General features: G+C 43.3%; 1 protein-coding gene across 1 annotated transcript in view; it reads left to right on the top strand.

The window, feature by feature from the left end:
* UBR4 (ubiquitin protein ligase E3 component n-recognin 4) overlaps window positions 1-16,332 on the top strand; it is a 3,959,899-nt gene that overhangs the window by 3,700,279 nt on the left and 243,288 nt on the right. Inside the window, 1 exon segment of the mRNA XM_044087073.1 lies at window positions 9,937-10,036. Within this exon segment, the coding sequence (XP_043943008.1) occupies window positions 9,937-10,036 (100 nt within the window).

A 16,332-nucleotide genomic window follows, 5' to 3' on the forward strand; every position in this document is an offset into this window, starting at 1 on the left:
AGGAAGAACTGCCCCAAATTGACAGCTGCACCCACAAGTGTAACATAATCTAAAATTAAGGTTACCCACTCTAAAGCATATATTTATGTATTTTGTTTGGCCTTTCCTTTTCCAAAGACGACTACCCTTTTATTTCCATAGACACTGCTCCCCAAGCAAAGTCTGAAGTGTCTATTGTTGCAGACTGTGCTGGAGCTGGCGGGGAAAATGAGAAACTGGGATTTTGATATATTTTCTCTCTCCGCACTAAAAAATCTATGTCCCAAACCCCAAAAAACAGAATCTGGAATGTCAAGTGATGTCTATGTTGGGACCATATAGATTTTAAGTGCAATTGGATTTTTCTCTTGTGGAGTCTTGCTAGAGTAATTCTGAAAATCAAACAAGAATGGAGACCCAGAGTCCTGAGAATTTTCCTGGCTGAGACATTAATCTGAAGAAAACCTGGGGAATAAATCTAGATATAGATCTCGTATTCCTATGAAAGAAAAGGTCTTAGAACTGAGGCATCTAGGAGAAATCCGAGAAAACCAGTCTTGTGAGAAGGAGCAGACAAGACCTTTGTATGTTATCCTGGAAATAGAGTCTGTGTAGGAGCTCCCTTACCCAGGTGAGAGATTTATAACACTTTGAGTAAAACTCTGCAGATATGAGCAAGTCATCTAAATAAGGAAAAATATGAATACACTGCAGTCTGCAATAGGCTATCACAGGCGCTAGATACTTTGTGAATGCTCCTGGAGTAGTGGATAGATCGAAGGGTAATACAGATAACTGATAATGTGATCCAGACACAGAAAATCGCAAGGAAAGTGTGAAATATGGCTCTATAAAATTGCCAGAGAGAGAGATGGATATTCAGAATTTCTGTAAGGATAAAGGGTTTGCCAGGGTTGGAAAGGGAAGGTGCATCTTGAAGATATCCATTCAGACTTGCTGGACTGACCTTTACTCTGGGGGGCTTCCTTTCTTTTTTGGAATTTCTCTGACATTGTTTTTTAAACATGTGCTTACCAGCGGTTTGGTGAGTTTATTTTGCTTTTTGAAAAAAGGTGGCAAAGATAGCATTAAGCCCTTTTGCAGATTTAGAGAAGGAAGGCTGAAAATTTTGAAAGATTTCCTGAATCACCTTTCCCATTTCATCACGTGTTAAAGATCTTGCAGCAGATGGCCCAAAACAGTCTATCCAGAGGAGAGATCAATCTTTCAGCTTTGTCATCTTTTGGAAGGTTTTAAGTATGCAACCAAACTTCCTCATAAAAGTTCCATGGAAGTGGCATCAATAGAATCGTAAGCACTTTTTAAACAGTGGGTAGCCACTTGAAACACAGAAACTGTTGGGTCACAAAATTTTTTTTTTTTCCATCAGTAGAGGAAGGGATGCCATAATATTCTTCATATTCTCAAAATGGACAAGCATAAACTTAACATACGAGCTTAACAGATGAGAATTCTAAAAATAAGTATTACAGAAAAATGCACTTTTCCCAGCTGTATCTAAAGCTTAACCATCCTTGTCAGAAGGGCATGGATTGGTATTAACCAGATGTCTAGTAGCTTTTGGGTTCACTAGATCTGATCTGGGATGAGTATATAAAAAACATATGATACTGAAGAGCGTGGTTGTCAGGCAAGGTACAGGCTGCGACAGAAAACATCTCCCAACACTGAAAGAAACAGGAGTTTGGCTCTGAAAAATCCAGTGGCAATAAATCATAATACTTCTTCAGGGACAAAGGAATATAATTAATGATGTTAAGTTGTCCATCTCGCCTTCGTTCTTGCTATTTGGGTTCGGAGCCAATCCTCTGCTCTGACTCTGCCATCTTCTGTAGCTCAAGAGCTGTTTACTGGCTCAAGGCTACCCCTTATCCCAGCATGCCCAGCATCAGCTACCCAGATCTCGTTTGCCTTTTCAGCTGCGAGGTTGCTTCGTTACTGACTCAGGCTTAGTATAGTTTTTTCTATTAATATATTGTTGTTTATTCTTGAAATTTTATCAAGTATTTGTCTATTTTTTGTCTATATATTCCTTAATCCCTTATCGCTTTCTTGTGTATTGTAGCTTTGTTGGCCTTCGCTCCATAACTCGCAGGCCTTCTGTTCCCTTGAACTTGTTTAAATTAGAGAGCCCCCCCCCCTTAGGATAGCTGTTTAAATTAAAGGCTTTCCTTTCTGTTCCTTAACTGTAAAAAAAAAAAAAAAAAGTCTTGTTTCTTGTTTTTTGTGGTATAGCTTTTTATTATTGTTGTTGTTTATATGTCTAAAGATACCAAGGTATCTGGCTCTGACAGATGGGCACACTAGTTGTGTATATTGTTTGCGTGCTGTTCACCTGCAGGACTCCTGTTCTATATGTCACGCTTTTAGTCTAAGGGTCCTGCAGGAGTGCAGAAACAAATTAATCCTTTGGGGATTATTGAAGCCTCAGGATTCTCAGGCTTAAAGTACTCAGCCAGCGAAATCCCCCAAGTCTGTCAAGCCGTCGGCTTCACCTTTGGAGCCGACTCCTTTACTTGACCAACCAAGTATGTCGGTGCCGGCTGGCACTGACAAGACAACTACTCCGTCGGCTTCATCTGCTGTTTCGGAGCCATAAGAGACTGAGGTCTCCGTCCTTGGAGTCTATCCACTCGGCACCTCAGTCACCTTTGTTACAGAGTGAATGTAGCCATCATTCTTCCCACTCCTCTCGATCCTCTAGATTATCGGATCATGATGTGGAGAGAGTAGTAGGTAGGTTGCTTGTCACAGCCACTAGCAAAAATTCTGTCCAGCCCACCTCAACAGGTATCTGCTCCAACCGCCTCTATTTCTGTTCCTTCTCTGACTACATTTAGCTCTGAGCCGGAGACATCTCCCCTTCGGTTCCGACATTGGCTCCGATTACCTCGATTATACCTTCTATCGAGGGATCTGGGTGCCGAGGCGCTCTCGTCGGCTCTGAGGGGAGGAGTGGCATCGGACCCTTGTCCGACCCTGTTCTCCGCCTCGGAGCTTCGGTGCAGGTGAGCTCGGCTCCAACATTGGCCTTGAAGCCATCACCCTCGATACGGAAAAAGACTCCTGTTTGTTCGGAGCTTTCTCTGCCTAGAGGTCGGGATGCCTTCGAGGTCATGCAGAGTGTGCTGTCCCCCGACACGGCTCTACTTCCAACTTTATCGGCTCCTCCCCCCGTGGTGTCTGTTCCAACCTCTACTCCTCCTCCAGACCCCAAGCGTAGGGAACCTATGCCCCAGGACACTCCATTGGGTGATCCCTCTTCTTCCGAAGCCTCCCCTGATCACTCAGAAGAGCCTCCCCGGAAGAAGTGCAAGAGGAAAAACATAGACTCCCCTGAGTCTGTCACTTCAGATACAGGCATGGATGAATCGGAAGGGTCCCCAAGGTCCACCCACTGAAGATGTTTCCTTTTCGGACATCCTTGAAATGCTTAGACAGAGGAGGGACTTGACTTCCCTAGCCCCTACCGAGGACGAGTCTGTATACCTGGACGCATTTGGTTCCCGACATTCCACCTCCTGGGTATCTGCTCCTTTCGATCCACTCATGTCTGTAGTGGCTCGAAAGGCTTGGTCAGCTCCAGATTCTGTGGATCCTACTCCGAGGAGACCAAATAAATTTATTACAGCCCGCCAGGATAAACAATTCCTCTACAAAGGTGTGCCCATTAATGCCATGGTGGTAGCAGCAGCCAGATAGCAGAAACCTCTTCATCTGTTCAACCTCCGAACAATGAGTCTCGGACAATGGACAGATATGGAAAGTGAATGTTTGCTTCAGCGACCTTTTCAATGAGGTCCCTGAACTATCTATGCCGTTTTACACGTCTTCAAAGGGATCTCCTGAAAGAGCTTGGAGATGCCCTTCAAGATCCTACAGCTAAGGGAGCACCAGCCAAAGAGCTTCTCAGCTTGCGACTCTTAATTCCATAGTCAACTCCTCCATGAGGCTGATTTCCTATACAGCTGATGGGGCGAGCAAAGCTACAGGGACAGGTGTGGCTCTCAGGAGACATTCTTGGATGCGGCTGTCAGTTTGCAGAACCCTTTCGAACGTCCTTCACCCAATACTCCCTTTGATGGCTCCTTTCTCTTTGGGCCGCAGGTGAAAGACACAGTGACCAAGTGTGAGCAGGAAGGCAAGACTCTCTCTGCCGTGGGAGTCCGTTTTTCCACTCCTTCCAGACCCTATCCTAAGGGTCAGAAGAGCAGAAAGATGTGGTTCCGAAAATCCCAGGGACCCTTGCCTGACACACATGGTGATTTTTCCCCCAGGGGCAGAGGGGGAAACAACAATAACAGACACCGCCCTCATGACAGAGGGGGACCGCAAAACCAGGCTGACAGAGAAACCTTCTCTGCCAAGCCCTTCCAGCATCCCTGAAGGGTTGCCCGACTGCTCACCTCTGGAGGCCGTCGGTGGAAGACTTTTGCTGTACCCAAATGCCTGGCAAAATATAATGAGACAGATGGGTACTATCCATCATATCCGAGGTTACAAATTTCCCTTCCATCAATCCCCCATAGAATCAAAAAAGCCCATCCCAGATGTTCCATCCAATCTAAGGGATCAAGCAGTCATAGAAGTTTCAAGACTGCTAGAAAAAAGAGCCATTCAAGAAGTCCCCACAGACCAACTAGGATCCGGAACTTAGTCAAGATTCTTTTTAGTACCAAAAAAGACAGGGGACTGGAGACCAATACTGGATCTCAGCAGATTGAACAAATCTGTACAAAAAGAAAAGTTCCGGATGGTGACACTGCAGTCCCAATTGTCCTGACCCAGAAAAGGGGAAATGATGTGCTCTATAGATCTTCAGGATGCGTACTACCATGTCAAGATGGACAGATGCTCCAGGAGATTTATTCGCTTCCGGGTAGGGGTCAGTCATTACCAGTTCAGAGCTTTGCTGTTTGGCCTCACCTCAGCCCCCAGGGTGTTCACCAAGTGTATGGCAGTAGTCACGGCTCACCTGAGGCATCAAGGATTCCAGGTGTTTCCCTATCTAGACGACTGGCTCCTGACTGCTACCACCAGGCGTCAACTCTTAGAGGCACGGGATTACACAATCACATCATGCACTCAACTAGGCATTACAGTAAACTTCGAAAAATCTGCCTTGTTAACCTGTCAGTCTGTCACATACATAGGAGCAGAATTAAAGACAAAAGAAATGTTTGCAAGATTACCACAGGAAAGAGTTTCCACTATTTGTCAACAACTGTTAATTCTAATGCAGAGCAAAAGGGTTCAAGTCAGACATGTCCTCCAAGCTTTAGGCTCCATGGCAGCTGCCATTCTTCTTGTCCCATTAGCGTGTTTTCACATGAGAATTCTTCAGTGGATTCTTTTCACGCAGTGGTCTTTCCAGGAACTACCCATGTCTCACATGATCACAGAAACATGCAAAAGGCACCTTTCTTGGTGGATGGTCTCCCCGCTGATGACTCAGGGCAGACCTTTTATTCAACCCCCTCCGATAGCCACAGTGACCACGGACGTCTCCCTGATAGGGTGGGGTGGGGGGTCATTATCTAGGAAGAACAGTCCGAGTCACTTGGCAACCTCACGAGTATCATCTGCATATCAGTGTCCTAGAAATGAGAGCAGTTCTCCTAGCGTTGCAAGCCCTTCAAGACTCTCTTCCTTCTGGGACCATTGCAATCCAAACAGACAACATGTCAGTGGTGTGGTACATCAACAAACAGGGTGGGACCAGGTCTTACCCATTGTTTCGAGAAGCACTCAGACTGTGGCAATGGGCCTTCCTCCCAACATTTTCTGATAGCAATGCACATCCCTGGGAAATCCAACGTCATAGCGGACAGGCTCAGCAGAGTTATCCTCATGCCTCACGTGTGGTCTCTGAATCAGGAAGTTGCGGATCTTATCTTCCGCAAATGGGGACAGTCTTGCTGCGACCTATTTGCCACTCCTCTTAACAACAAATGGAGCAGCTACTTCTCCCTACTTCCTCTTCCAGGTCATATACCCAGAGATGCTCTAGTCCACGATTGGCCTCAGGGACTCCTTTACACTTTTCCCCTAATTCCAAGACTCGTACAGAAAGCAAAATCGTTGGGTTGCAAAATGATCCTCATTGCCCCATATTGGCCTTGACAGATTTGGTTCCCGTTCCTACACCTCCACCTTCTGGAGCAACCGTGGATTCTGGACCCAGTTTCAAATCTTCTGATTCACCAATCAGGCGGGTTGCACCAATCCCTTCAAACTCTCCAGCTTACAGCTTGGTTACTCCACTTCCAACCTTAGCCAGGCTTTCCAATATCTCCCCAGCAGTCCGTGATATTATTGTTTCCTCACATAAATCTACTACGAGGAAAATGTATGCTAGTAAATGGAAACGGTTTTCTTACTGGGCAGAATCTAGAAATTTTGATCCTTTCTCAGCCCCAGTCCATGAAATTCTTGAATTTCTAGCACAGCTTTTTCAGTCTGGTGCGGCTACCGCTACCATTAGAGTACAATTAGCTGCCATTTCTAATTTTCATATCGGTATGTTTAATTCTAACATAATATCTCATAAACTCTGCAAGGCCTTTATAAAAGGAACATCTCTTCTTAGACCCCAGTTAGAGATCCTCCTCCTCCTTGGGATCTCAGTTTAGTTTTAGCTTCCTTAATTTTGCCTCCCTTTGAACCGGCAGCATCATGTTCTTTAAAATTTCTTTCTTGGAAGACACTTTTTTTGATTGCTATCACTTCAGCTAGACGTGTCTCAGAACTTCAAGCACTATGTGTTCGTCCTCCTTACGTGGTGTTTCACAAGGACAGAGTTTTTCTGAGGACCAATCCATCCTTTATTCCTAAAGTCTGCTCAGAGAACAATTTAAATCAATCCATAGATCTCCCAGTTTTGTTTCCTAATCACAGCAACAAGGCGGAATACAAGCTTCACCAATTGGATGTGCACAGACAATTGTGTTTTTACCTCCATAGAACTAAGAAAGTCATACCAGTTATCTCTTTCTTATGCTTTCAACAAACAAGGCCTTCCAGTTTCTAAAGTGACCTTATCAAGATGGTTATCTGATACTATTGCCTTTATTTATCAGTTACGAAATAAAGAGCTACCAGCTAAACAAAGCTCATTCCACTAGAGCATTAGCCACCTCTGTAGCTTTTCAGTCTAGGTTGCCCATAGACTCAATCTGTGCAGCAGCAACTTGAGCAAACCATCTCACTTTTATCTCTCATTACAAGGTAGATATGGTCTTCTGGAGCAGAGCTTCCTTTGGTTCTACTGTTCTGAAGAGTCTGTTCCAATGAGCCACCCGGGATTTTAGGTGCTAGGGACACTGTCCCAAACAGCAAGAACGAAGGCGAGATGGACAACTTAACGTAAAGAAGTTGTGTACCTACCATAACGTTCCATGTTAGTTCTCTTCATCTCACCTTTCTTCTTGCGTCTCTCCCTCCTTCCCCCTTCCTAGGGGATTATGAGGTGTTCCCCTTTGTTTTCACTGGCTGAGCATCTTTTGTTACTTCACATGCCATGTAATTTATAACTCTTTCCTTGTTTAGGTGTATTGGACAACCAGTTTTTCGGAACTGGTTACTCTTCTTATGTCTAGTATGTGCTATCACAAACGAGATCTGGGTAGCTGATGCTGGGCATGCTGGGATGGGGTAGCCTCGAGCCAGTAAACAGCTCTCTCTAGCTATAGAAGATGGCCAAGTCGGAGCAGAGGATCAGCTCCGAACCCAAACAGCAATAAGGAAGGTGAGAATGAAGACAACTAACATGGAACGTTATGGTAGGTACATAACTTTTTTCCCACTGAAACTACTGGAAATAGTTTGAGAGAGAATCCTTCAAAGGGAATGGCAGAAGCCACAATTTCCTCAGGCTCTGAATCAAACATGAGGAGACAAAATAGAATCCATCACTTCACAATTATGTGGTTCAAATTGTTTGTCAATTTTTCTTTTAGCAGAAGCAGCTAACCTGGATTGGGTCAAGAGCCCAGTAAATCTCTTCTGTCCAGAATGACTGGGACAGGAGAAGATGCATACCAATATTAGTAAGAACAATAACAGTTTATTCCCTTCTGTGTCCTCCTAAATATTAAGGACAATAAAGTGGGTTGTATGCTTTGCAGTTCACCCACAAATTTAACAAAGTAAACTTCCAGTTTTTCTGAACCATTTGTTCTTGCAAAGCCATATTTCATATATGTCCGTTACTGTATCTACTTTCCTATTTACTCCGTATTTTCAGCTTTACTGGTCTTCTTTCTGATCATCTCCATCTCTCCAGTGCACCAAAATGGTGATTTACCTCCACAGTATTTGTGACTTTTCTAGTCAGCTCTTGTGCTTTTTTTCTGTGTCTCAAGCATTTTCTTTTAGAAATGGGAAAAGTTTCACTTGCAAAGTCTCATTGTGGATTTTGTTGTCAGAAAAATGAGAAGCAGAATCTCCTCCTGCTTGCTTTCTCACTCTTTGTTGGATTAACATTTTTATTTCCTCCTTAGCCTGTTCTGAATCCAAAAATGTATTTCATCCTGCAAGAAAAATATTCTGAGGACAGATAGATGCAGCAATTTGAATCTCACACCCGACTCATTTTGAGATTCTCTGACTGCTGGAATAAACATGCTTCTCATCTGCTTGGTGTACAGTGAATACTTATTTTTTCACAGGTTGTTGTCTCCAATTTTTAAAACATTTCCTTTCTGCCACTTTTGTCAAGAGGTGTGATTGCATCCTTAACTAATGTAACTACTTGGCTGCTTTCTCATGGCGTGCTTTGTAGCAGGAGCATAATGTGACACACAGCGTACCCTTTCAATTAACAAAGCTTACTGTGGAACATCAGTCCAGTTGTTTTGTTTTTTGTACTGTCATTTAGTAAATAGTCAGTTCCTTTCAGTTTCTCTAGTACAGAAGAATTAGAAGGGTAGTCATTGGCTTTGTGAGTAATATGAGTGGAAATAAGCTGCATGTAATCTCAGTAGTGAGTCAGTTTGAGACGATTCAAAACCTTAAGGGGTAATATAGTGGTGGCACTTGTATTTGTTGATGGTAAATTTTGCTGTCTTTATTATAGCATGCCTCCAGCTTATTTTTAACTGTAGCCTGAAAGCTGGTTGGGTTAGGATCCCTGTTTTTGTCACTGCATGTTCAGTATTGGGATATAACCATGGAAACTTTGTTCTGGCCTCTTCGTCAGGCGTCATGGTCTTGGGGTTCTGTGGAGTTATTGGGACTATGAAAGAAACTGACTAGAGATTCTAACAGGAGCTCAGATGTACAGAGAAGCTTTTTTTTTAATTCTCCAAATGTTTCTGATTTTAAATATAAAGGATATGGACCCCATTACTAAGTCAGGGTACAATTTAAAGATCATGAGATGGTGTCTGAGATATTGTCTTAATATCTGCTTTTATGTTTGGTACTTTACAACCAACTATTTTCAGGTGGGCTGTTTGTGGCTTGATGCCATCATACTTTTCCAGGTAAGCACAAGTTAGTTTTTCAACATGCTGGATGGTTGTCTACCCATTTAGTATTCAAGATGCAGGGTTTGTTTATGTATTTATTTATTTATTTATTTACTTATTTGTCTGTATATTTACTTATATTTGTTGACAAGGAAAGTCCAGCTATGTTCAGAAGTACCCATTTTCAGAAAAGGCCGGGGGGGGGGGGATCTCCAACAGAATTTACACAGCGTAATTACAATAGTCTTAACACACAGAAGTTACAATGGTATTAACAAAAAACAGACTATACACATTAGGAGTTTGTGTGTGCTGTGCATAGGCTAACGGCTTTAAATAGTAAACTGTCCTAATTTTATGAGTTGTAAATGTTAGAGTCAATTTACATGCTTTTCAGAGTATCCTGTAACTTGTGTTCATAACGTCTCCTGTCCGATTGATGAACTGTGCTTTGCTTTTGTTGCAGTCTTGATGCAGATGTGTGGAAGAAATTCCTGTCACGGCCAGCTCTTCCTTTCATTTTGAGACTGCTTCGAGGCTTGGCTACGCAGCATCCTCCAACACAGGTGGGCAGTTCTTGTACAGGTACATTGTTACTACTAGCTCCATGTTCTCAAATGTTGATAGGAGGGAGGAGTCTTGTTCATAGGTAAGTACTAGGCGAGCTGGCCTTGCAGGTCATTTTAAGCTTAGCTAGTTTCTCTTTTTAGTACTTGAATTAACCTACCCCATTTGGTGTTAGATTGGCTGTACCTCTCCCATAGTCAATAATTTTATATTACTCCTAGTGAGAGTAACTGGGATTTATTTATTTACGTGATTACTGGGAAGGCCTGATTGGATTGATGCCCATTTTCAGTAGAAGCCCAGGGAGAAAATCTCTAATCATACCATAAATAATTTGAGGGGACCCATGCATGGAATAAAGCATTTAGGATCTCCCTCTGATCATTAGTAGCACCGGGGGCAGTCCTGGGGTAAATTTTGTTTCCCATCCGTAGATGCAAGTTTTACTCAACTGTGGACAGGAATAAAGCTTTGTTTTACATGGATGAGGAGTATGTTCCAAAGCAGCAGTATTCTTTACTTTCCCTACAAACCATTCTTTTGATGATGCAGAAGAGGTTTAGATATCTAGACTGAGTAGCCTAGTGTGACCTGTGCAGTTGGTTCAAATAGGTTTTTGTGCAGTTTTTTTTCTAAATGCAGTCTTAATATGAAAGTAAATCCTGAGTTTAAAATTTCAGTATCCTGATTTAGTTTGTTTAATTTTGGTGATATTTTAATACACCTGATCTGCTTTTTGCTTATTCCCTTTTGAAGCATTTGGGGCAGAGCTTCACTGCCTCACTTGACCAGCTTTCTGAAAGACTGTTTATTTAGATTTTTTTTTCACAATTTTAGTGTGAAACAAAATATTGCTGTAAATTATTCATTCATAATTTTTATCACAACGCAACAGTAGGTTTTGTAAGAAGACCTGGATGTATTTGTTACGGTCTGTACTTCTGTAGTGGTACTTCTGTTAACCCCTTAATGACTGGCCATTTTACAAAAGACTGATTGGCTTGAGTTCATAGCATCAAAGGCAACAACCTCAAAGTCCAGGGTCTTTGGTCCCATCAACAACTGGCATTCCATATCAACATCAAAGAGATGAGTGAGGGCTGTAATTCCATCTCTCCAGGCCTTTCTTTCCATTTGGGAGCTTGGACTTCTTAAGGATTTTACAGACAATGACACAGTCATGTGGTATATCAGGAGGCAAAAAAGCTTAACACCTTTGTAGGCTGGCTCTTCAGGTTTGGGATTTTGCAGTCTACTATCATTTGGTTTGTCTTTCATTACCTCAGAACACAGTCTTGTGGCAGACTTTCTTAGCAGGTCCAGGACAAATCCTTATGAGTGATGCTTTACAGGGAAATGTGTTTGGATGTTGTGCATAGATATTTTGTCTTCCCTTTGAGCAGACAACTTCCCCAGTTCTGTTTTAGTGTCAAGTTCTCTGGCTTGGAAAGTGGACACCATGTCTTGTCTTGAAAGGGGATGTTTCTGTGTGCCCACCCCCCCTCTTTCTCTACCACTGAGGGTCTTGCTGGAGCTCCAGATGCTCAGATTGAATGTGGGAGGAAACCGAGGGGGAGGAGGAGGAGGAAACCAACACAGGACAGAGAACATGCACACACACAACAGCCACCCCCCAGCCCGAATCGAACTGGAGAACCTCTTGCTGTGGCTTAAGTGGCGTTAACTTGCGCGCACCACGTGCCGCCCTTGCACAAGATCGTGTGCGACAGGTCCAAAATCTTGCTGGTGACTTCCTTTTTTGCTCAGATGCTAGTCCCCCCTTCTGTTTCATCTGACCAGGGGCAGTTATCTCAAGTTACCTCACAGGATGCAACTTTTAGAGGTTCATATGTAAGTACTAGGCTAGCTGTACGTGCAGGCCAGTTTAAGTCTAGCCAGTTTCCCTTTTTTGTGCTGCAAGTAACTTATCCCATTTGGTTGGTCTTGCCCATCTCCTCATCGATATTTAACCCCTAAAGAGATTAACATGGATCATACCATAGATAATTTGATGAGATTGATGCATAAGATAAAACATTTAGGAGCTGCACCTGTCCATTAGTAGTGCAGGTCCTTTGTGTGAGAGTTGTTCAATTCTGGTTTGGGTACATTAATCCGCCGAAGCATTTTTTGTCAGCCATTTCTGCTTGCTGCCTCTGAATCCACCTCTGCATTATAGTTTTGAAGTCAAACCAATTTCTGAAAGGTGTCCTTCATATTTAGCATCCAAGAAAGCATATTCCTCCTCCCTGGAACTTTAATTTTGTTCTTGAAAAATTGACTCAGTCTTCTTTTGAACCTGCAGTTTCCTCTTCCCTACAGCATTGTACTCGGAAGAGTGCATTATTGGTGTTCTGTCAACTTCAGGCACTCATAGCAGTTCCTAGTGAGAATAATTTTGTTTTTACACTTAGAAAGGGTTTTATTTTGTACCAAATCTTTTATTCCCAAGGTGGTTAATGAGTTGTTTTTGAATCAGTCCATTCATCTTCCTCGTTATTTTTTTTCCTTCTCCACAGAGTCTTAGTGAGAGGATTCTTCACATCTTGAGTTTACATAGACCACTCCAGTGTTGCACTAGACAAACCCCAAAACATGTCCGGAAATCTGAGCATCTTTTTGTTTCCTTTCATACCAGGAAACTGGGTTTGGCAGGTCTAAGCAAAACCATCTCCTCCTGAATTTTTTAGGCCATTTCTTTTTTACTGTTTTTTTCATGGCAAGCTTTCATCTTCTATTCATGCTAATTTTGCCAAGGCGGTGGCCTCTTCTGATGTTTTTCAAGGGTGTGGACACGAGAATCATTTTAGATGCTATTTGGTCTTATGTTGACACTTTTACCAAACATTGCAAGTTGGATGCAGGCCATGGCAGGTTTTGCCATAGCCATCCTTTCTGTGTTTTTTTTTTTTTTTTTGAGTGCTCTTCTGTGCCTTCCTTCTCTCATACTTTCCAGAAGCTTTTGCACACTCCCAAGATTGAAGACTACTACGCCAGTGATAAGGAAGAACATAGTTCGGTGTAAGATCTTACCTTAACAGTAGATGTCCTACTTCTCACTGTTGTAATTTTCTGTCCATCTCTCTTATCCCTGTTGCATTCTGTTAACTTCCTTCTGGCCAAGGGGTCTTTTTTTTTTTTCTTTCCTTTATGGGAATATATATGTTGTTGTTTTCCTATGGAGTCGCTGTAGTTCTGGGGGACTTCACTTCTGTGAATTAGATGCTCGTACATCACATATGTACCTTACTCCTTGCATGTTGGACATGTATCTGGTTTACTTACAGTGCCTGGAAGGTGTAAAGGCTATGATATGCTGTCTGGATGTTTGGCTGCCTTCAGAAGGATATTTGAAGAGTGAAGAATACTGCAACAATGAGAAGCAGGACATTAACTGTACTTTCCTTTTATTTGACCCTCCCTACATGGACATACTGACACTGGGATGACAAAGAAGAGCATCTTTCCAGATGAGGACTGATTTAAAATTCACAGCTTGAACGATAATACTTAGAAGCCAGAGGAGTTAATTTTTGTTTTGATCTGCTTTCTGAACACCCCTGAAAGATCCATGGATGTTCTTCGTGTTTCACTGTTGCAGTCATCACATTTGGGTTATCCCTGCCAGGGTAACTTTCAGTCGGCCCGAATACCAGAGGCTTAGTATTTCTGCATCAGTTGCCATCACTCCAGGACTGACGTCAAGTCGTCAGTGTTATAAATTAAGGTAGTCAACGCCATTACATCAGTCTTTCTTGCTGAGGAGCCTAAAGCAGAAGCAGTTTGCATGAGTGCTGGTCGGTCGCTACCTGAGTTTTTTGTTTCTGAAATTGATGTTGAAGTCTTCTAAAGCTAAGTACTCCGTTGGGGATCCTTTTTTCTTGCTCTAACCGATGTCAGAATAAGTTAACAATTGTCTCGCCTGTGGAAAGCAAATACCACACAGTGATTAATTCCTACTGCAACTTGCTTAGACACAGACCACAACGTCCCCCGCTGTTGCTTTTGTGCTCTGTTCAACACTGGAACTGTACGTCATCGGGCCCTTATTATTGCTAAATATTTTCTCACTCAGTCCTCGAATTCTGATATGGCATTGGTAAGCCATCCGACAGCAGATCTTCCGAAAAAACGTAAAGATAGAGACAACCACGCAGGTCCAAAACTGGTGACGACGCTTCTGTTAAGCTAGTCATCAGTTTTCCAGTCTTCAGTGAGGAGCTTTTGCAGCCCCTGATGCCCACTTCTGTGGATTCGCAGGCCGCTATTGAGACGCTTTCGGAATCCGTAATGCTGCGAGACTCTTCATTGACTAAGGATCCTGCGGATGTCTCTACCTTGTATGGGTCTGGAGCTGCTGAGCAGGCACCGGCTTCTGAAGATGTACTTCGCACTACCGATTCCCGACCGACTTCTTTCCCATCTACCATTCTTTCGAAAACTACTGAGTTTCTAAGGCCCAGGGTATGAACCACACCCAAGAAACCGATGACCCAGTCTCGGGCACCTGTTTCCTTGCTTCAGTCTCAGATGCTTAAAATGGTGGAAGACCTTATAATGCTTATCAGGGGAAGCCAGGCTACCCCTTCCAAAAGAAAGAGATTTGTTCCCAGTAGTTTTATCTGAACAGGAGTCCGTTGACTCTGATGCATCTGATTATGAAGATATGCAACCCCTCTCAGCTTATGAGGATTCTGATGCAGAGGAATCCATCCATTCAGCCTCTCCACCTGAGAACTTTTCTTTGGGGAAACCCTACATACCTTAAGGAAACATTTCCAATAGAAATGTCAGGACTACCCTCAGTCAAAAAAGAGACTTTGGGAATTCCTAGATGTTCATCGTGTTTCACTGTTGCAATCATTACAACTGGGTTATCCTGTTGGCAGGCTACCCGCAGTCGGCCCGAGTTCCAAAGTCTAGGTCCGGCATTGGTTGCTGTCGCCTCCTCCCTGACATCAGTGTGCCAGGGGTATAAAAGATGCAGCCGACACCTTTTTCTCCAGTCTTTCTTGCCACACGGTGCCCGAAGCAAAAGCAGTTTGCAAGTGCCGGTCGACCGACTCCTGAGATTTTCAAATTCGAATTTCAGATCCGACGTCTTCATTAAAGCTAAGTACCCCATTGGGGAAACTTTTTTCTTGCTCCAGACTGATGTCAGAAAAAGTTAATAATTGTATTTCTTGTGGGAAGCAAATACTTCATGAGGATTTTCATTCTTACTGTATTCCTTGCCTAGGCCCTGACCACAACGTTGCTAGTTGTCGGTTTTGTGCTAGATTTAACCAACGCACTATTAAGCGTCAGTACGATTTTGCATTTCATTACTTTGGCAGAAGATTCAATTATATAATGCAGTCGGAACAGCCGACTACCGGAGTTTATAAAAAGCGCAAAGAAAAGGACAGGCATCCGAGGTCCAAAACAGACAACGAGGCTTCTGCTAGGCCTGTCGCCGGTTCTCAGTGAGGCGCTTTCGCAGCCCCTGACGCCCACTACCTCAGAGCCGCAGGCCGCTTCCGACTCCTACGTGGAGCTGACTAGGCCGCTGGAAACTCAAGGTCTTGGACACTTGGAAACTAGTCCCTCAGATGGTCTGGAGCCGCTGAGCAGGCATTGGCTTCTGAGGGTGTTTTCAGGCCTACACAGTTATATGTGAAATCAACTTCAGCTTCAAAGGCAAAGACTAAAGCAGCTCTAAAGACAAAGAAACAAGTACAGCATTCTCCTGGACAGGCCATCATGCCTAAAAAACAGATGCTTAAAATGGCCGAAAACCTAATTACTTTGATTAGGGGTTCCCATCCCCCTCCTGATAAGAGGCCTAGGCAAGACATAGAATATGAATCTTCAGATCAGGTTTCCATATCTTCTGATTCCGCTTCTGAACAGGAATATTCTCTTCCTCCCTATGAGGATTCTGATGCTGAAGAATCTATCCCTTCAGCCTCTCCTCCTGAGGATTATTCTTTTGGGGAGACCCTGTATACTGTGAGGGAGCATTTCCACTGGGAGAGCCAAGATTACTCAGAATCCAAGAAAAGGCTCAGAGACTTCCTTTTATTACCTCAGCACAGGCCCCTTGCTTTTCCTCCTGTTTTAGACATTGTAGATGTATTTTCAGAGTCCTGTCCTTCTCCTGACTCTTTACCACCAGCTCCTGTTAAGCCAGACAGATACTAAAGGGTTCCTGATTCACATAAATTTCTTTATAAAAACCCTGCTGCTGACCCAAAAACCATCTCTTAGGGTCCCAAAGGGGTCAAGGCTTCCACTGCAAAAAAACCCTGTCTCC

Source organism: Protopterus annectens, chromosome 1.part1, assembly GCF_019279795.1.
Source record: "Protopterus annectens isolate FY-2018-M chromosome 1.part1, PAN1.0, whole genome shotgun sequence".
Taxonomy (NCBI): Eukaryota; Metazoa; Chordata; order Ceratodontiformes; family Protopteridae; genus Protopterus; species Protopterus annectens.